The sequence below is a fragment of the Trichogramma pretiosum genome, unplaced genomic scaffold, assembly GCF_000599845.2.
Source record: "Trichogramma pretiosum strain Unisexual culture from Peru unplaced genomic scaffold, Tpre_2.0 scaffold25, whole genome shotgun sequence".
In the NCBI taxonomy this organism is placed as follows: domain Eukaryota; kingdom Metazoa; phylum Arthropoda; class Insecta; order Hymenoptera; family Trichogrammatidae; genus Trichogramma; species Trichogramma pretiosum.
The window spans coordinates 778,197-802,779 of NW_019641621.1; the positions used below are offsets into that span (position 1 = coordinate 778,197).

Here is a 24,583-nt window from a genome sequence, read left to right on the forward strand (position 1 = left end):
GTGTACATGGTAAGCCTCACACAGGGTTCAAAGTATGACCAAAGACATTAAAGCAGTCTTGAAATTCACGAAATGGAATGAAAAGAAACGAAAATGTTTTTTAACTTATACTGTTAATTTTTATTTCTTAAGAAGTTAAAACACATACATATTATTTAACACTCACATATTAAAACACTTGAATTTTTATGTGCATTGCTGACATTGTCATGATAAATAAGCTTATCTTACTCATTATTTACAAATTTACATCATTCGTTTTTCTATTATAATTATTATAAAAATTGTAAAAAATACAAATGAATTATGCAGCTCGCACACATATCTACGAGTAGTGCAAACATAGTCCATTTTTCTCTCTCGTAATTTTAATATAAAAATTTACAACAAATAATTAATTACAAAACTATTCTTACAAAATTGATAGTGACTCAAAAAGTTCACTCACGTCCATTTGAATCAGCTCGCAATTTACTCAGGAGCATTTTTGCGATGTGTCCTTTTATTACCTCACCCGTAAATTCAAATCTAACTTCAAACTCGGACTTGTTCGTGAGTACATTCCAAATGTCATCGTACACCTCGTCTTCGTGTATAATTTCAGGATCACTTTTAAGGACGTCGAGCAGCGTCAGTCCGTCCGTCAATAGTGTTTGCTCTGCCCGCAAGACTTCGCGCCTCACCCGAGTTTCTATTCTCTCTGCGATATCGAGAGTAAAGCGCTCGCCCCACAATATTTCCTCCAAATAGCGGAACAAAGATTTCGTTTCTTCGTTCTTAAAAAAGTCGCCCAACTCCATGATGGTCCAGGCTTTCAAGACGGGAATCTTCAACTTTTTCCATTCTAGTTGATCTTCTTCTTTGGGAAGCTGTCGATCTTCCAGCGCCAACCACAGTTCGTCGAAATAATCAATGACGGCTTTTCTGGAACCTGCGTGAAAAAAATTATTTTAGGATCGATTGAATTCAGGGCTTTTATAGGTACCTTTAAATCGAAAATTTTTTTATTTAATTTTTGGAAAGGATGTTTTGCCCTTTTCCATTGTATTTTTTAAAACTTTGAAAAGTTGATTTTTGACTGAGACACAGCACTTTCTGACAGGGTTGTAAAAGTTTAAATTAATTTTCAATTTAAATCCAGTCTAATTCCTGAATCAATTGATTTTTGCATTAAAACTATTATAATTCACGAAACAATTGTGATTTTTGAATTAAATTTATTTTAATTAATTTAATCATAAATTAAAATGAATTTAATTCAGAAATTGAAATTGATTCGTAAATTAAAATAGTTTCAATTCAAAAATCAATTGAATTTATGAATTATAACTTTTAATTGATTTCTTTACAACCCTGCTTTCTGAAAGCTGTAAGATGTTCTGAAGAAGTGTATACGCGACCCTGGTGCTGTAGCTCCAAGCTTACGAAAATGGCTGTATCTCAGTAAAAAAATATTAGAAAATTTTAAATAATTCTAGGAAAATGAGAGAAAAATACTTTTCAAAATTGCAATTCATAATTTTCCGATTGTAAGGTGTGTCTGTGTTAATATTAGGGCTGTGCGAGTACTCGATTTTTTGTGTACTCGAGTTTTTTCGGGTAATCGAGTTTTTCCGGGTACTCGCAATGTATTTAAGTTTTGAGTAAATAAATGATGAAACAGACCCCCTCCCTTTGTGTGTACATGCTTAAGTGTTATATTCGATTGGATTGGAAAAAGAAAATAATTTAACATTACCACATTTTATCACACTTTTAAGTATGTAGTATGTATACACACAAATTGAGGAGCCTAGAGACGTTTAATTCATCATTTATATAATTAAAACTTAAATACCTTGCGAGTACTCGAAACAACAACTCGAGTAGTCGAATCTTCTCGACTCGACTCGAACTCGACTCGAACTTCAGCGAAAAATCGGGTACTCGCACAGCCCTATAGCTAATATAGAAACTGCAACACTTACCATACATCAAAATCGCTTCGAATCCATAATGGTTCTTAGGCGCAGTCGGGGCGCGCTCCAAGAATTGCAGCACGTCGTCTATATTACGCCTCGTCATCGCCTTCCCGTACAGACGTACGCACATGAAGTACGTCCTGATGACGGTGTCGCTGTCGACGACGTCGTCGTGGCCAGATGTCGCCAGCGGAAACGATCTCTCGAACTGCAGCAGATCCGGAAGTTGGGCTCCGTTGCGCACTAGCACCTCGGCCACGCGATAGTTGAGCGACCTGATGGCGATCTGCAGGGGAGTTCGGCCGTTCTTGGGACAGACGGCGTCAACCGGCGCGCCGTGATCCAGGAGAAGTTGTACGATCTTGGCGCCCCGGGAATCGTCGCGATAGCCGTTGAGAACGAGCGCGAAGCGCGGAAAGAAGGCGTGCAAAATGGTTCGGCCCTCGTTGTCGACGATCTTGGCGTCGGCCTCCAACGAGAGCAGCAGTTTCACCAGGTCCAGTTGCATCTGTCTCCAGCTTGAGAACGATCGGTCGTAATCGATGCAGTTGATGAACCGTACGTAATTGAACAGGTGAAACAGCGGACTGGTCCCGTTGGCGTCGAGGGCATCGACGTGGCCACCGCCGCGTTTCACCATCTGCTTCACGATCTCGCAGTGGCGCTCGGAATCACGTCGGGGCAGGAAGAACCACCGCCTGATGTTGCAGATCAGGTGAAGAGGGCTACGACGGCGATCGCCCCACGTCACGTTCGGATCGGCCCCGTTGCCCAGGAGGAACTGCAGGATCCTGTGGTTGGCCCGGTTGGCCGCGTACAAGATGGGTACGGTGCCGTGGCGGTCGGCCGCGTTCACGTCTATGTCCGGATTGTTCTCCAGAAGTTTCTTCGCCCAGAGCAGGTCGCCGTGGAAGCAAGCGTGATGAAAGAGCGATTGCACGTATTCCCTGTCCCGAGGTGTTGGTAGGACGTCAACGTTTACGTCGGACATGATTCTTCGGAGATGATTGACTATATGCACTAAGAAGAGACGTTCACTCGAATGTAATTGATCGGTTACTGAAGGCTAAGCACCGGCACGAGTTTTTATATACGTATGGGCCATGTGTTTTTTCGGAAAAGTCGCGCACGTTAAAAATTCATTTCGATCCATTTTAACTTTCTCTTTTAGGTGCATTCTTTTCCGAGTTTCCTTTTCCAATTTTTTTTTTTTTTTAGTTAAATGTTGATGCAATGCAATATCAATAGATGCGATAGCATCTAGTTTGCCAAGTATAGAGAAAAATTATAAAAAAATTTATTGAAAATAAATAAATAATATAGAATCAACTTTATCTGGTTTTTCATAATGGCTCTGAACACTTAATTGAGAATTATAAATCGAATCAATCCACATCAGAAGATAGATCATTTTGGTAAAGTAATTATGTCGGTCTTTCTTATCTAAATCCTAAATCGACTGGACGAACAAAATCCATTAGAAGGTAAAAAGTATATGGCTCATTTCCGTTTGAAATCTACTAATGAATCAATTATATTCGAACGATTATGAGTGATGTAAAGTGATGCATTCGAGTTACACTTTCTATTATGGTGCCAGCTGCAGTAGCCCCATCTTCACCATTAGAGACAAAAGCATCGATCTACGATTTTAAACAGTCTCAGTAATAGCTAAGAAACTGACGGAGGCACAGTCGGCTTGCAGCATCGAAGGCACCAACACTTGTTCGATCGAAAAATACGGATCCAATGGAATTTATACCGGACGGAAGGCAGAATACATCGACGACGCTACACAAGATCCGAGGATGGGTCTTCTTACTCGTTTGCTTCGTGCTTCAATTGTTGAGTGAGTATAATTATTAATTTACTTCGTCAGTTTTTGTTGCTGTTATGTTTAATTTCGAAAAAGTAGCTGGCCTCTTAGCTGTTACATTATGATCGAGCCATTATAAAACAATTAGCTTCACGCGTGTTCGTACACAAAAATAATTTACGAGAACGAGATCGAGAGATAAGAGCATGATTAACTTGACGCGCTTCCGTTTTCTTACCACCTCCGCGGCTACCATGTATTTTTCACCCTTATAGATAAATTTATGTAGTCCTTTGCACCAAGGGAGTTAAAAACCCGAAGAGTTTCCGAGCACGTGGTTGAAGCCTCGATAAATCCCATGTGCTCTTATACACTGTCTTTTCTCGTAATATTTTTCAATTAGAAAGTAAAGAACTGAAAAGTCTCGAAAAGCACATGGAATCTATGAGCCGAAACGCCGCAACACAACTATCACTCTACAGCCCAATTTCATACACGAACTAATATACAATATATTTCGATGCATTCACAGTCGAAGGAGTGCTAAACTCGTACGGCCTCTTTCAAAACGAATGGATCAAGGAATTTCCCGACGACATGGCAACGTCGTTGCCAGGCCACGAGCAGCGGGTGGCCTCGGTCATGTACGCGGCGCTCTTGGCCAGCGGCTGCATCGCCTACCCGTTCTCGTGCTTGCTCGTCAAGGGACTCGGCTGTCGGCAGGTGGTCGTGTCGGGGCTGGGCGCCATGCTCGCCTCGGGCAGCCTCCTCTGCGCCACCCGGGCCACGAGTCTCCAGTGGGTCTGTCAGACGGCGGGCGGGGCCACCGGCCTCGGGCTGGGCCTCGTCTATCACTCGGTGCAGGTCTCGCTGTACCAGCTGATCAGCCGGGAGAGCTACCTGCGGCCCCGAGTCGTGCTGGCGATGGGCCTGTGCGCCAAGGGCTTGGGCACGGCTATGGTAGCCCCGCTGCTCGACCAACTGCTTCGGGGCTACGGCGATTATCGCCCAGTCATGATCTGCCTGGCGTGCTTGCTAATGTGCTGCACCTCCGCCTACGGGTGTATCTATTTCAAGCCCCAGGGCGGCCGGCAACCAGGAACCTACGAGCCCAAGTTGTTCCACCGCGACAGTATCGTGCAGTTGCTGCACGAGGATCAGGACAACGTGGACGCGAACAACAACAACGGCCCACCCCCGTCTCCCGAGTACAGCGTAAAGAACATCGCCATCACGTGGATCTTCTCTTGTTCGAGGTTCCTCGCCATCAGCGGCTATCTCGTGCCCTTCCTCTTCATCGAGAGGCTGGCAGCGGATCGAGGCATGCCGGGCCAAGGTTACGTCTTCCTCATGGTCATCGGTATAGCCGATTGCTTCGGTCGCCTGCTGGCCAGCTGCTACCTGCCTAGGCGCCCGAGGAACAACCCCTACTGCACCCTCCTCGTCTACAGCGGCTTCTTGATCGTCTGCGGTATCGGTGAGTGTCTCGACTTATTTTAACTGACTTTTCTTGCATATCTATACATGGTACATAACGATCGTTCTTTAGCATTATTTACAGTCACATCAGTCAGCCATACCTACGTAGCCGGAAACTTCCTCGTGATGGCGGCTTACGCGGCCGCCTTCGGCTTCACCGGCGGCTGCTTCCTCGTCCTGAGCCACTTCTGTCTGGCGGATCATCTCCAGGGAGGTTATTCGACTCGATCCCGCGACCAGACCCTCATGTGTCTGCCGTGGGTGATGCAGACGGCTGCTTCGCTGTTCGGCCCGCTCAACGCCGGTTACCTCGTCGACGAGTTCTGCGCGGACATGGCCTTCCGCGCGGCCGGTGCGATGCTCCTCTTGGCCGGCTCGATGCTGCCCCCGATGTCGCTGCTCGCACGGAGATGGAGCTGCGCGAAGGCGACTGATACGAAGCGCGATGTCGACGTTCTTGTCTTGGGATCGTCGAGGATCGTGATCGATTATACTCATTGTAGACAGCTGCGAACTGTGCACCCATCGATTCAGGGAACACCTTGTACTACGTGTAATAAATCTTGTCCGTCGTGTAATAAAGCAGAGAATTCTGAATATGCTCGCCTGTAACTAACTTATAATAATGTTTAATTTATAATTAAAATTATCCATAGCATTTTGTAAAAAAAATAATTTTCAAGCTCAATTTAAGAATTAATGAATGTATTGTAGTAGATGAAATATTGTTAATAAGTATGCATCGTCTGTACCTTGATATACAAATTGTTACAACTTGTGATTAATAAAAGTACTATAATAGTAGTAGTGGATACATTTGTTTTAAATATATACAAGTACTGTACATATAGTAACAGATTTATACTGACTACAAAAAACATGATATAACGCATTGAGCCTATAGTGAACTCTCTAGTTACTATATGCTGAATCCTAATTTAAATTATTTGTCACCTTAAAAATAATAATGACTTTTCATTGGAAATAATAAAAGCTTAAAGTTGTAACATGCATTATGCGAGAGATTTCATTGTATTGATTATTATTGATAATTTTTAATAAAATATTCTATTAAATTGTATGCGAAAGTAGTCAAAGTTGATCTTATGCTTACTTTGAGTTTGCGTTTGATGGCCAACGGTCCCTCGAGCAAAATGAAACCACATACAACTCAATTGTGTCATGTGAACTTTTGGAAAACTGTGACAGGCAGTTTGGAGATGACTACTGTTTATCGTTGAAGATCTTTATAGCCTTATACCAGTGTATTTAACTGTTAGTAAGTATCCAACTGAACAATGTACTTTCCAATCGAGTATTATAATTGAAAAAGGCTCTTATGCCTGATTTTTTTTAAAAAATTTTTTCCACTTTTTCAGCTTAATACTATAAATAGAATATAAAATTATTTAAGTCCCCCTTTAGCCCATAATTATGCTTGGAGAGGATTTTAGCAATAAGACTTATTTCTCATAAAATTTTCTTAAATTTTATTGATTGATGAATTAGCTAATTCACAAGTATTCAAATATTCAAATCAAAATGTGAGTATTTATCAGAGTAAAAAAAAAATTTAATTTTAATGTATAAATTATATGAAATTAAACTTCTAAATGGTCAAGATTTAAAATGAGCGAGATAAGTATTATGAAAAATATTAGATTCCTTCAAACAGTTGATGCATATTTGATACATATTGAGAGTTTGATACATATTTTTTATTTGATATAAAAGCCATAACTCAAATTGAAAAATGTTTAGTAGGAAATTATTATATATACTAAAAAAATTAATTAAATTCTGAATTATAAATTATAATTAATGATTTATATATCAAGTCCTTAAAACAGTTGAAAGTAAGGAATAAATCCTGCCAATATCTCCAACGGAGGAAGTTCAATAGGTATATCTACTTGACAGATTATTTTTACGAAATATTTTTACTAAAAAATATTTAAAACCAACCAAAGAATAATGAAAATTTTCGAACGATGGCCGATCTGCTATTCCCATCTGAGAAAAATATTAATTTTTCTCTGACTAACTTCGACCGTAAGTATATATTAAAAATCGAAAAATCGATCCTGAAAGTTATGAGAGATCGACTCGAAGTTCAAAATATTCCCGCTGCTTTATTCTTATAAGTTATTTAGAGTCGCAGCAGTCGCAACGCAGTGAACTAACGGTTAGCCGATGTGACAACTGTGAACTCCACCACGTGCTGCAAGGAGTAGAATACTTACCGCAGAACTGTAGACACGATACATTCTAATCGGCGCGCGTGTTTTTCTTGGTTAGGAATCATCCAGTAAACATTATTTTTATTTTTTAATTATCAGTGAAAATCAGTGTAATTTACCATGGGAAGAAAAAAGAATAAGCCAGTAATTGAGAAAGGACCTAGGCTAAAGGACCTAGTACCTAAGTGGACAGCAGCGGTCACCGACCCCGTAGACAATGCTTGGTCATTGACAATTCCAGAATTCAAGCAAGGTGACATGAAAGAAACTTTATGGGATCAATCAACATTTAACATTCTGTTTCCGGCATATCGTGAAGAATATTTAAAAAAATCATGGCCACTAGTGCAAAAAGCTCTTGCTGATTATCACATTAAAGCGACACTTGATACAGTAGGGGGCAGCATGGAGGTTATGACAACAAGAAAAACATGGGACCCTTCTATTATTCTCAAGTCTCGTGATATGATCAGACTTCTGGCTCGATCAGTACCATTCGAGCAAGCTGTAAAAGTTTTACAAGATGAAATCTCAGCTGATATCATTAAAATAAACACATATACCAGGAACAAAGAAAAGTTTATAAAGAGAAGAGCCAGACTCATTGGACCTGGTGGCTGCACGCTCAAATCCATTGAACTTCTTACCAACTGCTATGTACTAGTTCATGGCTCAACTGTAGCTGGTGTGGGACCTTATAGAGGTCTGCAGCAGTTAAGAAGGATTGTGGAAGACACAATGAATAATATACATCCAATCTATAACATTAAAGCTCTCATGATCAAGAGAGAATTGGCTAGAGACCCCGTATTGAAAAATGAAAATTGGGAAAAATTCTTACCGAAATTCAAATCTAAGAATATCAGTAAAAGAAAACAACCCAAAAATAAGAAAATTAAGAAGCCTTATACTCCCTTCCCACCGGCACAACCACAGAGTAATACTGATAAACAACTTGAAAGTGGAGAATACTTCCTCAACCAAGAACAGAAGAAAGCCAAGAAAACAAAGGAAATTTCGGACAGACATGAGGAGGCTCAGAAAAAACGACAAGAACGCAGAGAACAAGCATTCGTTCCACCAGAGGAAACAAAATCTACAGAGAAGAAAACAGACACAAAAATGGATCTTGATGTTGAAGAAATCAAGAAAAAAGTGAAAAAAGGATTAAAAAAAAAAAATAATATAAAACCAAGTACTTAGTACTAACACAACAAAGTAAAAAAGTAATGAATCAAAAATTTTAACATCAATCGAGATATCTAAAAATATAACTGATATTTTTTTGAGTTTCATTTGTATCATAATTATATCTTTTTAAATGTTATAAAATATGTTTAAGGTCATCAAAAATGTATATAAGTAATAGATGTAAATAAAAATATGACACAAATAAAGTTTAAAAGTTTCATTTATTCATGATTTGTTTTAAAATAAATGATAAAAAAGATACTTTAAATCTAGAATACATTGTATCTATTAAACTGAACTTACTAGATAATTTTTTTTACATGAATGATAACGAATACACGCTTTGGAATAAATCAATATTTTTTCTAACTTTTTAAAAATAACTTCTTGTACACTTACTGAGTTTTTTAGGACTTCTTCAAATAAAAAATTATTTACATTTCATTGAATTTATGTGATTTAAAAGTTTTTGCCAAAAAAGTATAATCTTTATTCACATATGTTTGATTGAAAATATTTATTCAAGTTCAGAAAATAATTCTGTTACTGAAGATATATACATCATTTTGACAGAGTTGATCAGAGTTAATCACTTTTTAGAAAATACAATTTAAACCATGTCTACTTCCACCTAGTAAATAATAGTAAGGATTCGCAAATTAACAGTAAAGCACTATAGTTATATCTATACATAAGTCTTTGTAAGTGTAATTTCATTAATTTAGTAATTAATTGAGAGATTATGTTTATACTTTAGAAGGTAAAAAATGCTGATAATAACTTTTGGTAAAATCCACCATTAAATCAATTGTACATTCTGGTAGATCTTCTATGCACTTTGCTGGATTTCCTGCAAATTTAGTGAACGAAGGCACAACAGTTTCTGGAGGAACTACTGCGCCATCCTCTATGTAACAACAACTTTTAAGCACACATCTCCTTCCCTGAAAGTATAAATTTACTTGATAATATATGAAAATAATTTGAATATTTTAGTTTGATAATATTAGTATTACAATAACTGCATTTTTGCCTATGTAAACATAGGATCCAACAATGGCTGCGCTGACAATTGAATTATCTCCAACAAACACATGGTCTCCCATTTGAAGAGGAAAAAATGCAATTCTGAAATTAAAAAGGATTCACTAAAGTTTTGCAAAAGAGAAATTTTGTTGTTCATATAACTACGCACCCTCTTGTGAATCTTTTGAAAGGTGGTCGAATCACAACATTTTTGCCAATGATACAGTAACGACCAGTTTTGACATTAGCCAGATCACCTCTTATTATGGCATCTGACTGCACGATAACTTTTCCATGGAGAACAATATTCTGCGAGCCGCATAACACAGTCTGCCGGCTGACTTTGTTACCTGAAGCCTTATGAACAAAATCCATGAAAAAAAGTTAGTTATGTGCATCTTTTCAGATATTTAATAAACGCTCACTAACAAGATCAACAACTTCTAAGACAATCAGTTCATACTTACAGTCTCCACGTACTCATTTTTGTTGTAATAAATGTCCTGAGGTTCCATTTTTAGAAAATAATATCCGTAATAATTAAAGGAGATACCGCGAGTTCCTCAATGTTTTCAGTCAAAGAGCAGACGATAGCTGAACTGCGATGACACTACTCGTATTCTGGCGTTTGGGGCCTCCCCCGCTACAGTAACATTGTAGGCACACATATGTGTACATTTTTGCACACACAAATATACAAGGAGTGCCGCAGATTGTAGGCTATAGGTTAAATCTTAGCAAAGAGACGTTTGCCAAGTTTTCCGCTAATTTGTGTGAGGATTTTGATGTTTTATAAAATGTTCGACTCTGAGATAGTTGTTGAACGGTGCCATGAATAGTTTTGAAAAGAGTTAGTCAATGGTGCAAGTGCTCAATTTAATCGATACAATCTTGCATCCATCTAAATGTTAAAATTTTTAACACTCGGTTGCTCTTCAGCTTCAGTGATATCTTAGTTTGAGGGGCGTATTTACGTATGAGAACGCGTGTGAAATCAAGTGAAAATTATATCGGAGATAATAATTGTTATTATCTGCGAATATTTGGTGGGATTCGAATCAAAAGAAAAGTTATTTATTGAAGAATTCAGAGAATTCCCATTATATTATGTGTAAAAAATAAGATGAAAGTATGATATATTGTTATACGTTAAGTTTTCCATGTAATTTTTAATGTTTTTACTGAACGTTAATTGAAAATAATACAAGAAAAAATTCATTATCATGGGTATGTTTACATTAATACTTTTTTTATGACATTTTACTTCATTTGAGTAAAGCTTATTAATTATCAATGTACCATTCAACAGATGATACAGTAGAGGCTCAGAAATGGCAGCAGCATCTTGCTCTCCTACGAGAGCAATATGTGAATCTATATAATAATTATACAGAATTGCAGCAGAAATATACTTTAGCGACTGCTTCAATAGATGATCATGAAAGTTTTGCAGGGCGCTTACTATCCCAAATAGCCCAATTATATGGAGAAAAACGTTACAGGTTTGTTTTTAAATCTATCCATGAGTATTATAATCAACATGAAATAAAACTAATTTTTTCTATTCCAGCGACATTACCATTGAATTAACAAATAAAAATGTACCCGTGCATAAATTTGTTCTCGCAGCAAGAAGTGATTCTTGGAGCTCTCTTGCAGAAAAGTCTGTTCTTGGTAAGTCAAAAAAATCAACTCATTTGAGAAACATTCGTCGACTACATTACGTCTTCAATGATCTTTCGATGCAGATTGGAAGCACTTGGATGAAAGTATTGCCTCGGTTCTACTGAAATGGATCTATACGGATAGCGTCAGCGAGGACAAACTCTCTTTGGAGCTCATGAAAGCGGCGTCAAGTTTTGGCTTGACGGAGCTAATGGAAAGATGCGAAAAGTATCTAATGGGAAACGTACAGCTACAGGACTGCGTCAAATTGTACACCATCGCGGAGGAGTTGGGAACCAAGAAATTACGAGATCATTGCAGTTCATTGATATCTTGTCACTGGGTGCGTTTCAATAAAATATCTTCTTTATTTTTTTTTTTTTACAATAAAAGACACATTGCATTATGTACAAACAATCGCACTAACTATTTACATGGCAAATATTTCTCAGGACGATCTGAGCGGCGAGGACTTCAAAGAAATGCCGGGTCCTCTGCTCTATCAACTTCTTAAGGCCAAGAGCGACTATCCGTTGCACTCGGCGGTCCGTTTGCAGCGCGAAGACGTCGTCTTCTTGTACTTGGTCGAACACAATGCCGAGGTGAGATAGATACACTTAACCAACTATATAATATATTATATGTGTATTTTTTCTTCTTTTTTTTTCATTGTACTATTATCAATGCACAAATGCAAAAGCTCTAACGCGCAACAACATTGTCCGCAGAATCAAACAATAGAGATCAACGGTATATATCATTATACGAGATTCTCTTTAACAATCTTAACTATATAAATATATATTACCGAGGCTATTTCGTAACTTTAATATCACATTTAATCGTTATTGTACCGTAAATTATTGTACGCGCGACGCGATAATTATCATTATTTTATTTTATTTTTTTTTTCTTCACGATCGCGCGACGACGGCCACGACGATCGCCAGAGCGTAATAAAGCGCGCTCGAGGGTCTGTGGGCCTCGGCGTCGTTGCAAAGATCGGACGAGCAGTAGCAGTAGGTGGAGGGCCCGTTGGGCGTGCCGCGATTCTGGCCCGCGTAGCAGCCGTCCTGGTAGGCCGTGCGATTGATCCGCTCGTTGCGTATCCACTCGCGCAGCTCGTAATTGTACTCGGTGATGGCGTACTTTTGGGGGGCGCAGTCGCGCTCGAACGTCGTCGTCATCGCTGTAATAATGGAGTAAAAAAAAGTGAATCATACACTCTATATATATCGATTTATATCAATGGGTGGTTTAGTAGTTACTCACTTCCGTTGGGCAGTCTGTAGGGTATGATGCGCTTGAGGCAGAACGTCGAGGCCGGACAGACCTGATGGAATCTCTCGCTGGCGTCGAACTGCTGGCAGGGCTGATCGGCGTCGCCCTGGTACTGGGGCGGGTGCACCGTGCACCTGTAGCACGTCATGTTGGCGCTCGTGCACGGCGCCAGTGACGTTATTATTGTTATTATCGTCAGCAGCGACACCACCGCCGGGCCTCGAGTGGAAAACATTTTTATTACTTTTTTTCTTTGCCAATAAAGTGAAAATCAACGAGCGAGCGTGTGTTTGATACAACTCGGTGCGTCGACGTACGGAGAGAGATAAGCGTCTCTTTGTCATTCTTGAATTTGTCATTTATTATCGGTTTTCATGAATCATCCGTATATACTATACACGCGCGAGTTTATCATCGCGACAGCAGCAGTAGTAGCTCGTGTCACGCATACAAAATCATCGTCGCGTAATATATTTAATATACAAAACAATGGTCCGAATATTATTATTCGCGCGCGCGAAATGTAACGGAACTCGGACTCCTTATATATATTATAGATCGGCCCGCGCGCGAGCTTGCCAACCGCCAATCGATGAATATTTAATGTACGCGCGAGTGGCCGATCGATGAAGCGCGAAAACAGCAAGAGAGTATTTAAAGAGAGCGCGAGAGCAAAGAAAAAGAAAAAATAAATAAATAATAAAGCTGTATTATCGGGCATCTGTCGAGTTTTATCCTCGTTATAGCTCAATGTCACGCGGTGCAGCACGCGCGACGACGACGACGACGACTCAGCGACACGCCATATTATACACCGCAGCTCGCGCGCATTAGCATCGTTATGTGCGTGTGCCTCTCTTTCTATCGTATGCCTTAATTAATATATAACTGCCCCGATTATTATCATTATTATCGTTGTCGTGTGATACGCGTTGGAAATGAAAAGAAAAAAAAAAATATTCCGCGCCCAAAAGGAGAAATTCATATACTGTAATATCGACTCGATGCGTATGAATTTTAAATTCATTGCGTCACGAGCCTATTTATTTTTTTCTTTTTACTTCATTCGATTCAACCCATATAGCCGCGCGTTTAAAAGGTAACGTCTCGCGTCCGTTTCACAACTGAAGAACGCGGCGCAAGCAAGGCAAGGATTCCTGCATTTCACACGATTGTATGTAGTTACGCGCGCAAGGTGAAACGTCCACATCGCTGTCGTGCACATTCGGTGGACGCGCTGCTAATAGCCGTGAAGGAAAGAGTGAAAGGAACGCGTGGCGTGTGTATATACACCAGTGTGTGTCGTCAAGGGGGACAAAACAATTTTTTTATTTCAAGAAATAAACAAACGCTTATATCGTGTACACGATGTAACGCGAGTAGATAATGTGTGTCGCGCGCGCGCGCGAATGTTTACGCGCGAGTAGCTCTTCTCTTCCTCTACTCTATGTGTCGCAACGATTGCACGAAATGACTAAAAAAAGGAAAAACAAGTAGTTAACGTAAACGATAATAACACTCACTGGCTAGATAAGTCGTTGTCTTGGATAAGCAGCCTCTTCCTCCTATCGTCGTCATCTTGGGGACGAATTATTATAATTCGTCGTTCGCTCTCCTCTTTCTCTTGTATACCGTCCGTGCGCACGACGAAAAACGACTTGGCTTCTTTTGCGCGATACGCGTTGTTTAAATAAAATGTGTCAGCCGCGCTCCTCTATCTCTCTCTCTCTCTCTTTATCGGATGGCTACACGTTGCGTGTCACAGTATTATGTTTTTTAAAGGGAGAGAAAGAGGGGAAATTAACGCGCAAAGTACTCCGCTGCTATGTGATATACATTAACGGAGCAGCAGCAGTAGCAACGCGTTTCGCCGCAACAGTAGCTAGCAGTAGTAGTAGTGGCAGAGAGCTTCGTATATAATGTACACACATGAAAGGACAGGAAGTTCGGGATGTGCGTGTGATTCACTCCCTATATACATATTATCATCTTATATACATACGCGCGCCTGTCCTATCTCGCTCTCTTTCGCTGATGAATTTCATATATTACATGTATGATGTGGTGTCTGTAAAATTTCGCGCGCTCGACTCGCCTCGACTATGTGCACCACCAACGCGGTAAAAAATCCGCAGATGTTGTTGTCGTCGTCATGGGCGCGATGACGATGACGATGCTCGGGCGCACATGGTCCGCTGCTACTGCTGGTCACTATATATATACCGACCAATTGTCCGTCGATGTCAGGGACCGATTGATCACGACGGAGTGTATATGGATCACAGAGTTGCTATGCCACTATACTAGCGTACGAATCGTAATGACAATCTCTGACACAAAAAAGCGCGTGTACATCTTTCTTCATCTTTCGACTGGCCGAGAACGAAAGTGGCGAGACCCCATCGGTGCAAAACTTTATTATTATAAAATATCGTCGTGCTGCTATAATGTACGTTAATGTTTACTGGCAAAGCTCCAAAGCGCGACTATATTCGCGCGATCGTCGGCTGCTGCACTACTACTGCCTGCCACACACCACTGCTGCAGTTCGCGTGCGTTCTCCATTCGCTACTGAGACTCTCGAATAATGAAACACTCCACGTCGCGAATTGATACCCCCCTTCAAGCTCTTCGGGTTTTATTCGCGCTCGCGCCTGCGCCACCTGCTATACACACGACGACGAGTCGCGTTCGACTCGCCGTACGCTGTGCCGTATCATCATCCTCCAAAGTCGAGAGCTTCGTTTTTCTTTATCCAACTCGAAGTGGTATTAAAGCCGCAAAAAAGAGAGCAAAGTTCCCGAAAAAATCTCTCTCTCTCGCTCTTTCTCGTCCATCGGTCTCGTTGCGCGTTGTATATTCGCTTAAAAAACAAACAAACGAAGAGAAAGAGAGAGAGAGAGAGAGAGAGAGAAGAATTTCAGTACACCATATAGACCGCCGCTCCGAGTTCTCGGATTAAATCTCCGCTCTGCCTTTTTTAAAGGCGATACACTATATATTTCTATATAATGAACGGATTTAAACCTCTCGCAGTGGCACGCCGTAATACCGATATCTATTCATAGCTGTCGAATAGAAGCCCGACGGATCATTAGCTCGGTTACATTAATTTTTATTTAACGCTTCGAAAGAATGCGACGCACTAATGGGCCGTCGCAAAGTTGAATATGTGTTTCTTATACTTTGTATACTAGACTTTGACGTATAGCACGAAACTTCATCGACCGTAACAGTTTCGTTTTCGATTTAAAAGTAGCTCGTGCGCGCGACCGGGCTATAGAGAATAAAATATACATATCCAAATACTCGTTATGACACTTATGACTCATCTGGAAATTAAATTAATTTTTGTTTTATTGAAACGTTTTTGTAATTTAATTCGCATAAAATCAATGCCTTCTGGTAGCGAGATGATGGTTCACTGAACAGAGAGCTACACGACGCCAGTTTAATTTACGTTTAGAAAGACGCTACTTCGGCACCCCCTAAAATGATAACAAATATTATAGTTCAGCTAACGATTGTATTTCGCGACGATCATTAAAAATCATAGTTTTTTTAAATTCCAAATCGTAAAATTGTCACCTGTAAAGTCCAACGAAGTAGTATCTTGCAGAACGGAGCATCGGTGCGGTTCTGTGCGGATTAAAAATTAAACAAACTGGCATCAAGGGTTTCTCTGTTCCGTGAACCATTATATCCGGCTGAGATGCGGATAACGAATGACTCTGGATGAACGAGGATTAAAAATGTTCTCTCTGCCCCCATCTTTTCACACGCAGCTTCCAGACGCGGTCAACAGACTGGACAATCGGGGCGAGACGGCCCTCGAGGTCGCCCTGAAGAGCCGCCAGCCGTCGCTGGCTCGTACCCTGGTGGAGCATCGGGCCGACCTCTGGGCCAGGGACGCCGAGGGCCGCAGCCTGCTGCACTCGGCCATCAGCAAGAGCGACTCGTACGCGGCCGAGTTCATCGTCGAGCAGCTGCAGAACTGCGGCCAGCAGCTCGACCGGCCGCACCCGCGCGACGCCTCGACGGCACTGCACCTGCTGGCCCGGCATCGGGCCCAGGACATGCTCGCCGTGGCCACGAGACTGATCAAGGCCGGACTCGAGCCCAACGCCCAGAACAACGACGGATGGTAAACAGCGCGCATATATATACTTTTAAACCGACGGATAGTGACCGATGATAGGTGCTGATTTTTCCACTTACGCCCTTGAAAAGTGTAAAAGATACATCAATAACAAGCTCAAAAAACGGAATATTACGCCACACCGTATTAGCGTGGCGATTATTTTTTTAATTTGTAAAAAATGTTAGCCTTGTGTGCCGATTTTTTAACTTATGCCATTATGAAAAGATGATAGTTTGGCACTGATCGAGTGTTTATCTAGCTAGGCGTAAGAGCACCTAGTATCCTTTGGTGTAGATCGATATGGTCATAATGTAAGAAAAACCCATGGTTTTTTAACTTATGCCAATGGAAGAGATGACATTTTGAAACTCATAAAACACATAAAAAGTAACGGCATATGGGCCACTAGTAGATATAAAAATCTAGACTCTACGAAAGTTGTACAATATTTCTTTCGAGTTAAACATTTTTCACAACTTTCGTAGAGTCTAGATTTTAATATCTACTGTTGGCACTTATACCATTATTTTTTATCTATTCTATGAATTTAAAAATTTCATCCCTTTCATTGGCTTAAGTTTAAAAATCAGCACACAATCGTGGATTTTTCTTGCACTATGACCATATCGATCTACACCAAAGGATACTATAGGTGCTCTTATGCCTAGCTAGATAAACACTCGATCAGTGCCAAACTATCATCTTTTCATAATGGCATAAGTTAAAAAATCAGCACGCAAGGACAAAATTTGTTACAAATCGATATGTACTTTCAAATCTATCGCCACGCTAATACGGCGTAATATTCCGTTTTTGAGCTTGTTATCGATGTATCTTTCAGACTTTTCAAGGGCATAAGTGTAAAAATCAGCACTTATTATCGATCAATATCTGCCGGTCTATTTTGTTCGTGATTTTTAATCGTGTATCGCGCACAGGAGTCCACTGCACTGCTGCGTCGCGGAGCGCAACGAGCCCATGCTGGACGTGCTGCTGAGCTGCGACTCGCTCCAGGTCGATCTGCGAACGCGCCAGGGCGACACGGCGCTGTGCCAGGCCCTGCTGGCCGAGCCCTGCTTCGAGAGCGCCGCGGCCAAGCTGCTGGCCAAGGGCGCCGCGCCCAATCCGCGCTATCCCGGCGACGAGGCCGTGAGCCTCCTCCACAAGCTGGCGCGCGAGGGTCGCGAAGACGCCGCGCTCTTCCTTCTCGAGTCGCTGAAGCGCGAGGACAAGCGGCTCAAGGACACCGAGAGCCTGGAGGCACGGGATCGCGAGGGCTTCACGGTGCTGCACGAGGCGGCGCGCTCCGATCTGCCGCGGCTGTGCGAACGACTGCTCGAGCTCGCCCCGGGCCTGCTGCAGAGCCGCACCCTCCAGGAGGAGACGGCCTTGCATCTGGCGGTGAGCCGGGGCTGCCTGCGCAGCCTCGAGGCGCTTTTGGCCGCCGAGCCCGAGCCCCAGCGACGCAAGCAGCTCACCAGCTGCAAGGACAGGCGCGGCGAGACTCCCCTGAGCCTGGCGGTGCTCGCCGAGTCCCGGGACAAGGAGATACTGCGGGTGCTGATCGAGGCGGGGGCCGACATCGAGCAGAGGAACGACGAGGGCTACACGGCCCTGCACACGTCCATCAACTCCGAGAACTCGGACTACGCCATATTCCTGATCGAGAACGGAGCCGATCTCAATTCGCCGTGAGTTTGCATTTTAACGTTGTTTTATGTAGCGATAAACCTTGGATCTATCTTTTGTTATTCCATAATTATGGTTATGAGAATTTAGCCCCCATTATGACTCCTTGGACTCTTTTCAAGAAGTTACCAATTCTCTTCAGCAGTCCTTATCAATTGCCAAAAAATTTATTTAGAATCTGGGCTCAAAAAAAACTTCCGCAAATCGTATATTAACGTCATTTCATGATAGTGCATCATCAGTTCATAACAATGCAATAGATTTTTATCGCTATGCATATATATTGGTGTGATCCTCAAATGTTCGAATAGGGATGTGCGAGCACCTGATTTTACGAGTTTAATTCGAACTCGATGCGTAAAATTATCGCGGGGCATACAAACTCGAGTTACGTCTCAATAATCGGATATCCAGTGAATTTTTCAATGTTTTTTATACTATTCATGTGAGAAGACGACAAACAAATTAAATTTATCCGCGTTAATTCTCAACACGCATTTGACGAAGGTTGGGGTAGACGAGAACTTCATTTTTTAATGAAATTTTTCTGTATGTTACCATACGATTTTTTAATGTTTTACAATCGAATCAACCAATATCATCTTCAATTCAATACCCTCGTTTCTCTCTGTCGAACACGTATAGAACGTCGAGCGGTGAAACTCCGATGCAGATGAGCGTGCACTGCCGCCTGGCCGACGTCGTCGAGGCTCTCTGTCGTCGGGGCGCCGACGTCAACGCCGGCTGTCCGCTCTGGGACGCGCTCGACTCCGGCCAGGAGCAGGTCGCGGCGACCCTGATCGCCCACGGCGCCGATCCGGACTGCTGGCGGCCGGGCCACGACGGCGGCTGCCAGCAGACCCTCCTGCACAAGGCCATCGACGAGAACTGCGAGGACTACGCCATCTTCCTGATCAAGAGCGGCTGCGACCTCAACTCGCCGCGTCGGCCGCCCGCCAACGGCGAGGAGGGCGGCGAGGAGGCCCGAGACGAGTGCACGCCCCTGCACCTGTGCTGCCAGTGGGGCCTCGAGCAGGTCGTCCAGACCCTCATCGAGCACGGCGCCAACGTGAATAGCCGCGACGCCGAGGGCAAGACCCCGCTGCATCTCGCCATCGAGAACCAGAACGACCAGATCATCTCGCTGCTGCTGTTCCATCCCAACATCAATCTGTCGCTGCGCGACAAGAAGGGCCTGTCGCCGTTCGCCACGGCCCTGGTGATGCGCAACAACAGCGCCGCCCGGGCGATCCTCGAGAAGCTGCCCTCGGCCGCCGAGCAGTTCGACAACAAGGGCCGCAACTTCCTGCACACGGCCATACAGAAGAACGACATGGAGAGCATCCTGTTTCTGCTGTCGATACGCGTCAACGTCAATTCCAAGGTGCAGGACCTGACGGGCACGCCGCCCCTCAGTCTGGCCGCCGTCACCGGCAACGAGGTGCTGGTGCGCAGTCTGCTGCTCGCCGGCGCCATGATCAACGACACGGACGCGCACAGGAACACGGCCCTGCACGCCGCCTCCAAGGCCGGACACGCCAACGTCGTGTCCGCTTTGCTGCAGGTAAAAGACGAAACAGAAACGATTTCAACTTTATTTTTGTTTTTTTTTGATAATATAATTCACGATCGTTTATCGCAGAACAACATCAACTTCGACGCGGTGAACGCCGACGGCGACAACGCACTGCACGTGGCCGTGCGCGAGGGCCACGTCTCGGTGGTCCGAGCTCTGCTCACCGAGTGCACCCTGAACGCCGAGGCCGTCAATCTCAAGGGGCGCAATCCGCTGCACGAGCTAGCTCGCTGCGGCCGCGACAACACGGCCACCAACATTTGCGAGCTGTTCTTCGAGTGCATGCCCGATTATCCGCTCAATAACGCCGGTAAGATACCCATCTGTTCTCTTAGAATGACAATTTTTGTCAAACGTGAAATTAATACGATTTCCTTGGTTGCGATATTCGTAGATCTCGATGGAAACACGCCGCTTCTCATCGCTTACATGAAGGGCAACGGCAATCTGTGCCGTACCCTCGTTAAATTCCGGGCGATGCTGGGCTACATGAACAAAGACGGCATAACGATATTCAATTATCAAGTGGCGACGAAGCAACTGCTGCACAGGCTGTTGGAGTCGTTGACCCAGGAACCGCCGTGGGCCGAGAAAGATCTGTGCCTCGAGTGCGGCACCAAGTTTTCCTTGACCATGAGGAGACACCACTGGTAAGATGAGCTCATACTTTTATTTTTAAAGATTCCGATGAAACGATCTTTGACAATTGATTCTTTACAGTCGCCACTGCGGTCGAGTCCTCTGCAGCAAATGCTCGGGCCAAGACGTGCCCATCATCAAATTTGGCCAGAACAAACCGGTGCGAGTCTGCGCCGTGTGCTTCGACGTTCTTCAAATCGGTGCTGACTGAATTTCTCGTTAAATTTACTATTTACCATTATATATTATATTGAGAATTTTTATACCTATTTTATAGTATATGAGAAACATTTTATCTATAAGTGTAGAAAAGATTGCACTTGTGCGAAAATAAATCATTCCAGAGTTGAGTTGAAACTTGACTATGCAGATACTGTTGACATGAATTTTTATGTATTATGTGCATTTACATCGAGTTTATAGTCGTGATATATAGTTTTGGTGAACTCTATGTTTCGTTGAATTCATGTTCATTCTACGATTAAAACTTTATAACCATACTTCCAGATTGAATAAAAGACATTTTATTCAAATGAAAATGATCTATGCGTAAAGAAAATAATTTAAAAAAAATTCAGGTATTGCTTGAATTTGTTATCAGTGACTTGAAATATTCTATTTCTAGATGAAGTTAAAATTTATGTTTTTAAATTATTTTTATTCTTTTCGCAACTTAACAATATTATTTACACTTGAATGACTATCTAGTAAAATTTTATTTGGCATTTTCTATGTCTTCATACTCGTCTCTATACTCTTCTTCATAATCCACTTCATCAGAAGTACTATATTGTTCAGATGCTCTTAACATCCTTTCTTTTTCCTCTTCCAATTTTAGTTCGATCCTATTTGCACGGTTTTTGCGTCTTTCTTGTGAGGCACGCTGTTTCAAAAAATTATCAAACAACTGATTTTCTTCTGATCTAGTTAATAGATTTATCATCGTTGGTAAGGCGTCTGCGCTTAGTTGATTAGATTCAGATTCTGTATTTTCATTTGTTTCTTCTAATGATTGCCTCTCTCTTGCTAATTTTGCTTTATTCAATGAAATTTTCAGCTGTTGGAAAATAAAATATTTTTAATAAAATTAATATTTGCATCAATAAAAAATCAAGAGATGTAAATACCTTTTTCATTATAGTTTCATGATTAAATCCCATAACACAATGTTGCATTTCTGGTATTTGAATGTCATACAATGACTCATCTTCTGGATCAATTGTTGATCTATCTACTTCTGCCAATTTGGCTTTTATTTCTGGTTCAAGAGTTGTTTCAAGAATTGGACTTTTGTTTTTAGAAAGATGAGCGTTTGGAACAAACTCTTCTCCAAAATCAACTTCAGCCAGTCGTTCTTCTACCTCTGCAGTTGCTCCAATGTATCTATTTCTAACAAAATTGATGGGTGGTACAATGCCAATTACTCTCAACTGAGTTAACTCATGCTGCAAATGACCAGCTGCCGTTTGGAGAAGTTTTTCGGTTGATTCATTCACATTTGAGTTTTTTTTCGCATGCCAAAAAACATTAACAACTCTAAAATCTGGAGCAACTTTAACATGAGTAATTTCTATTCCTCGCCCAAGCAATTGTTCAGCTACTGTGCCAGTTGCCATTAATTCACAAATGTGACTCATAAATATTTTATTAAGAACTGTGACTCTTCTTTTTTGTAGAGTAACGCTTGGATTTTTTCCTATCGCAGTCCCAGAGGCAATTTTTACGTATGGAGTTGGTTTCTCTCCAATTTTCAAGCGAGTTCTGTAAGAATATTGAAACGAAACAGTTTATTTTTATACGTTTTTTATATACTTATAATAAACTCAAGTTTTTACTTGCTTTTTGGTTATATCAAAAGTCATAACTTTTGCCATGGCTTTTCCAAATTGTGCATTGAATTGCTTGCACTTAAAAACTGAAGTGCATATGGATCTGAGCTGCATTTTTTGATTCACCAAGCTGCAATGTGAAGTATAAAACCAAGAATTATGATTGTTTATCTAGTCAATGCAATTAATGGTTATCAAAAATAAAGTGTGGTTATTTTACCAGTGAGTGCGAGCTAATACAGAAGACATTTTGAGTAATTTTATGAAATTATTTTTCTTTAACACATATCAAAACATCATGAACTTAATACAATGAATAATCGCTGTATATTATTGCTCGGTTTATCATGCACTATTTTGTACACAAATTACAATTTTGACAAATACGCATGGCGTGCGCACGTGCAATGCAGAAAGACAAATAAAATCAGAGGCTCAACAACTTTTTATACGTCTATATACATATTTGCGTGACAAGCACTACGTTCATCGTTTTCTAATAAATAAACAATGTCAAGTCGTTGTAACTTACAACTTGCAAACATATAGCAGACCGGTTTTCTAACTCTGTTATAAATTGAAGTCTGCTAGATGTCGACTCACTGCGCACGGCTGTGCTCTACGCGCGGCTTATTTGAATTTTGAAAAAATTAATAAAATTTATCGTAGTGAAAAAAGTACATCGTATTTAAAAAATGTTCGAATAATTAATGCTCAGAAACTAAAATTAGAGTCTAGAGCATACAATTTACATCATTTAACGAGGTAACTCGTGAAAAATCATATCCACAAATTGCTAAATAATGTATTTGCAAACAGCATATCGAAACATTCGACAATCTTACAACAATATCTCTTGATTCAAGTAAAAGTTAACATCGATTGTTTGCATTGGCTGCGATAAGCGATTCGGAGTCAACAACACCTTAGCTTCAAAATAGTTACGCTATCTGTCTCTCTCTCTCTTGGCACAGTGCCGTATGTACTCCTTTTTCAAGTCGCAATTCTAACGTTTCTTAGGAGAAAAAAAAATACATCGACTTCATTTCTATTAAAAAAAAAAACCGAATAATACCGGGTTTCGAAGTTCGTGTATCGCAACTTCGCGTTGCCCAAAACGACGACGGCGTGACTTTATCATGGTACATTCTCAAAATTCCTGGAACGGCTCGCAACACGCTTTTTTCCGAGTATAAGCCGGGAGCACTTTGAATAGGTGTACCGAACAGCGTGTTGTGTATCAGCTGTTGCGTCGTACGTCCTCTCACCTGTGACGATGCTTGAAAGCAGCGATGGCCACTACATTACAGGCTACTACATTTTTTTTGTGTAGGCTGCCATGTATTCAGCTGTCCGTCGGTTAAAGAGCAGTTATGTTCGTCGAATTACATTATGAGTTGCACGTGTCTTCTCGGTTTTTGAATCGGAGCTATACTTTTCGAAGTGTCTACGGATTTTTAAATGTATAATGAACTCGAGTCGCTCAAAACTTCAATTCTAATGGATATTTTCTTTCGAACGAACGTTTTTAAGCGAAACCCGAACGGTCTCTCGGTACGGATATTTTTTTTTTCCTGAATTCGTTCGAATACGCGCAGTACAAACAATCGGTCCACTTATCTATCCGAATCGAAGTCGAAGATCTCATTTTATTTATTTTCTCTTCTTTTGCCCGAAGCAAAACTTCGCCACAGCGGCGTTTAAAATATGTATACGAATGCAATACACGTCGCGCGCGCGGGATGAGTAACGCTAAATATACCGCCTTTTTCGACTTCTATATTTAGTGAAAGGAAGTTCGGTGGGTCTTCGTCTCTCTCTCTCTTTCTCTCATGGCTCGCCCCGGGCTCTTATCGAGGCGAAGTAAGCATATACAAGAATTGAAGTTCACAAATTGCTTCGATGGACCCGCATGAAGTGAATCAGCTCCGAAGTTACGTATCATGGTATGGAATACGAGAGCTATATAGGCGAGCCAAGCCGCATCTGTGTCGCAGCGGCTATATACACACGCATACAACTCTGCGACGTTTCACTCTTCGAGCGACTC

The 24,583-nt window shown here is 41.6% G+C and overlaps 7 protein-coding genes across 7 annotated transcripts; 3 read left to right on the plus strand and 4 right to left on the minus strand.

Annotated features, from left to right (window-relative positions):
- Positions 1-440: 440 nt before the first annotated feature.
- On the minus strand, positions 441-3,081 carry LOC111693640. The gene is made up of 2 exons (XM_023458875.1): positions 1,968-3,081; positions 441-931 (listed from the first exon to the last, which is right to left on the minus strand). The coding sequence occupies exons 1-2, from the start codon at positions 2,950-2,952 to the stop codon at positions 441-443; spliced, it is 1,476 nt and encodes a 491-aa protein (XP_023314643.1). The 5' UTR covers positions 2,953-3,081.
- A 629-nt stretch (positions 3,082-3,710) lies between these two features.
- LOC106654048 (monocarboxylate transporter 3-like) lies at positions 3,711-5,868 on the plus strand. The gene is made up of 3 exons (XM_023458876.1): positions 3,711-3,810; positions 4,310-5,254; positions 5,327-5,868. Exons 1-3 carry the CDS (start codon positions 3,711-3,713, stop codon positions 5,866-5,868), a joined length of 1,587 nt encoding a protein of 528 aa, XP_023314644.1.
- A 1,611-nt stretch (positions 5,869-7,479) lies between these two features.
- Positions 7,480-8,709, plus strand: LOC106654142 (KRR1 small subunit processome component homolog). Its single transcript, XM_014373867.2, has one exon. It carries the CDS (start codon positions 7,617-7,619, stop codon positions 8,697-8,699), a length of 1,083 nt encoding a protein of 360 aa, XP_014229353.1. The 5' UTR covers positions 7,480-7,616; the 3' UTR covers positions 8,700-8,709.
- A 476-nt stretch (positions 8,710-9,185) lies between these two features.
- On the minus strand, positions 9,186-10,331 carry LOC106654228 (dynactin subunit 5). Its single transcript, XM_014373999.1, has 4 exons — positions 10,181-10,331; positions 9,883-10,070; positions 9,704-9,815; positions 9,186-9,631 (listed from the first exon to the last, which is right to left on the minus strand). The coding sequence occupies exons 1-4, from the start codon at positions 10,226-10,228 to the stop codon at positions 9,434-9,436; spliced, it is 546 nt and encodes a 181-aa protein (XP_014229485.1). The 5' UTR covers positions 10,229-10,331; the 3' UTR covers positions 9,186-9,433.
- Positions 10,332-10,847: 516 nt separating this feature from the next.
- On the plus strand, positions 10,848-21,075 carry LOC106654225 (rabankyrin-5). Its single transcript, XM_014373997.2, has 11 exons — positions 10,848-10,940; positions 11,023-11,215; positions 11,284-11,387; positions 11,462-11,721; positions 11,831-11,980; positions 16,445-16,803; positions 17,739-18,491; positions 19,135-20,053; positions 20,132-20,375; positions 20,460-20,715; positions 20,786-21,075. The coding sequence occupies exons 1-11, from the start codon at positions 10,937-10,939 to the stop codon at positions 20,913-20,915; spliced, it is 3,372 nt and encodes a 1,123-aa protein (XP_014229483.1). The 5' UTR covers positions 10,848-10,936; the 3' UTR covers positions 20,916-21,075.
- Positions 11,987-15,214, minus strand: LOC106654226. Its single transcript, XM_014373998.2, has 3 exons — positions 14,183-15,214; positions 12,651-12,878; positions 11,987-12,567 (listed from the first exon to the last, which is right to left on the minus strand). The coding sequence occupies exons 1-3, from the start codon at positions 14,235-14,237 to the stop codon at positions 12,293-12,295; spliced, it is 558 nt and encodes a 185-aa protein (XP_014229484.1). The 5' UTR covers positions 14,238-15,214; the 3' UTR covers positions 11,987-12,292.
- A 225-nt stretch (positions 21,076-21,300) lies between the features above and the next one.
- Positions 21,301-23,079, minus strand: LOC106654151. Its single transcript, XM_014373876.2, has 4 exons — positions 22,754-23,079; positions 22,544-22,663; positions 21,832-22,465; positions 21,301-21,761 (listed from the first exon to the last, which is right to left on the minus strand). Exons 1-4 carry the CDS (start codon positions 22,780-22,782, stop codon positions 21,420-21,422), a joined length of 1,125 nt encoding a protein of 374 aa, XP_014229362.1. The 5' UTR covers positions 22,783-23,079; the 3' UTR covers positions 21,301-21,419.
- Positions 23,080-24,583: the final 1,504 nt, after the last annotated feature.

What these genes read in the sequence shown, in the direction of transcription:
- LOC111693640 (XM_023458875.1), bottom strand. Translation starts at nt 2,952, where the DNA reads ATGTCCGACGTAAACGTTGACGTCCTACCAACACCTCGGGACAGGGAA. An exon ending in CGAAGCGATTTTGATGTATG is followed by an intron (nt 932 to 1,967) that starts GTAAGTGTTGCA and finishes TTTTTCACGCAG; the next exon opens with GTTCCAGAAAAGCCGTCATT.
- LOC106654048 (XM_023458876.1), top strand. Translation starts at nt 3,711, where the DNA reads ATGGAATTTATACCGGACGGAAGGCAGAATACATCGACGACGCTACAC. An exon ending in CTTCGTGCTTCAATTGTTGA is followed by an intron (nt 3,811 to 4,309) that starts GTGAGTATAATT and finishes ATGCATTCACAG; the next exon opens with TCGAAGGAGTGCTAAACTCG. An exon ending in CTTGATCGTCTGCGGTATCG is followed by an intron (nt 5,255 to 5,326) that starts GTGAGTGTCTCG and finishes ATCGTTCTTTAG; the next exon opens with CATTATTTACAGTCACATCA.
- LOC106654142 (XM_014373867.2), top strand. Translation starts at nt 7,617, where the DNA reads ATGGGAAGAAAAAAGAATAAGCCAGTAATTGAGAAAGGACCTAGGCTA.
- LOC106654228 (XM_014373999.1), bottom strand. Translation starts at nt 10,228, where the DNA reads ATGGAACCTCAGGACATTTATTACAACAAAAATGAGTACGTGGAGACT. An exon ending in TTCAAAAGATTCACAAGAGG is followed by an intron (nt 9,816 to 9,882) that starts GTGCGTAGTTAT and finishes TTTTAATTTCAG; the next exon opens with AATTGCATTTTTTCCTCTTC. An exon ending in TAGGCAAAAATGCAGTTATT is followed by an intron (nt 9,632 to 9,703) that starts GTAATACTAATA and finishes TTATACTTTCAG; the next exon opens with GGAAGGAGATGTGTGCTTAA.
- LOC106654225 (XM_014373997.2), top strand. An exon ending in TGGTCGAACACAATGCCGAG is followed by an intron (nt 11,981 to 16,444) that starts GTGAGATAGATA and finishes TTTCACACGCAG; the next exon opens with CTTCCAGACGCGGTCAACAG. An exon ending in TTATCCGCTCAATAACGCCG is followed by an intron (nt 20,376 to 20,459) that starts GTAAGATACCCA and finishes CGATATTCGTAG; the next exon opens with ATCTCGATGGAAACACGCCG.
- LOC106654226 (XM_014373998.2), bottom strand. Translation starts at nt 14,237, where the DNA reads ATGACGACGATAGGAGGAAGAGGCTGCTTATCCAAGACAACGACTTAT. An exon ending in GACAACGACTTATCTAGCCA is followed by an intron (nt 12,879 to 14,182) that starts GTGAGTGTTATT and finishes TTTCCACTCGAG; the next exon opens with GCCCGGCGGTGGTGTCGCTG. An exon ending in CTACAGACTGCCCAACGGAA is followed by an intron (nt 12,568 to 12,650) that starts GTGAGTAACTAC and finishes CCATTATTACAG; the next exon opens with CGATGACGACGACGTTCGAG.
- LOC106654151 (XM_014373876.2), bottom strand. Translation starts at nt 22,782, where the DNA reads ATGTCTTCTGTATTAGCTCGCACTCACTG. An exon ending in ACTTTTGATATAACCAAAAA is followed by an intron (nt 22,466 to 22,543) that starts GCAAGTAAAAAC and finishes ATATTCTTACAG; the next exon opens with AACTCGCTTGAAAATTGGAG. An exon ending in ATGAAACTATAATGAAAAAG is followed by an intron (nt 21,762 to 21,831) that starts GTATTTACATCT and finishes ATTTTCCAACAG; the next exon opens with CTGAAAATTTCATTGAATAA.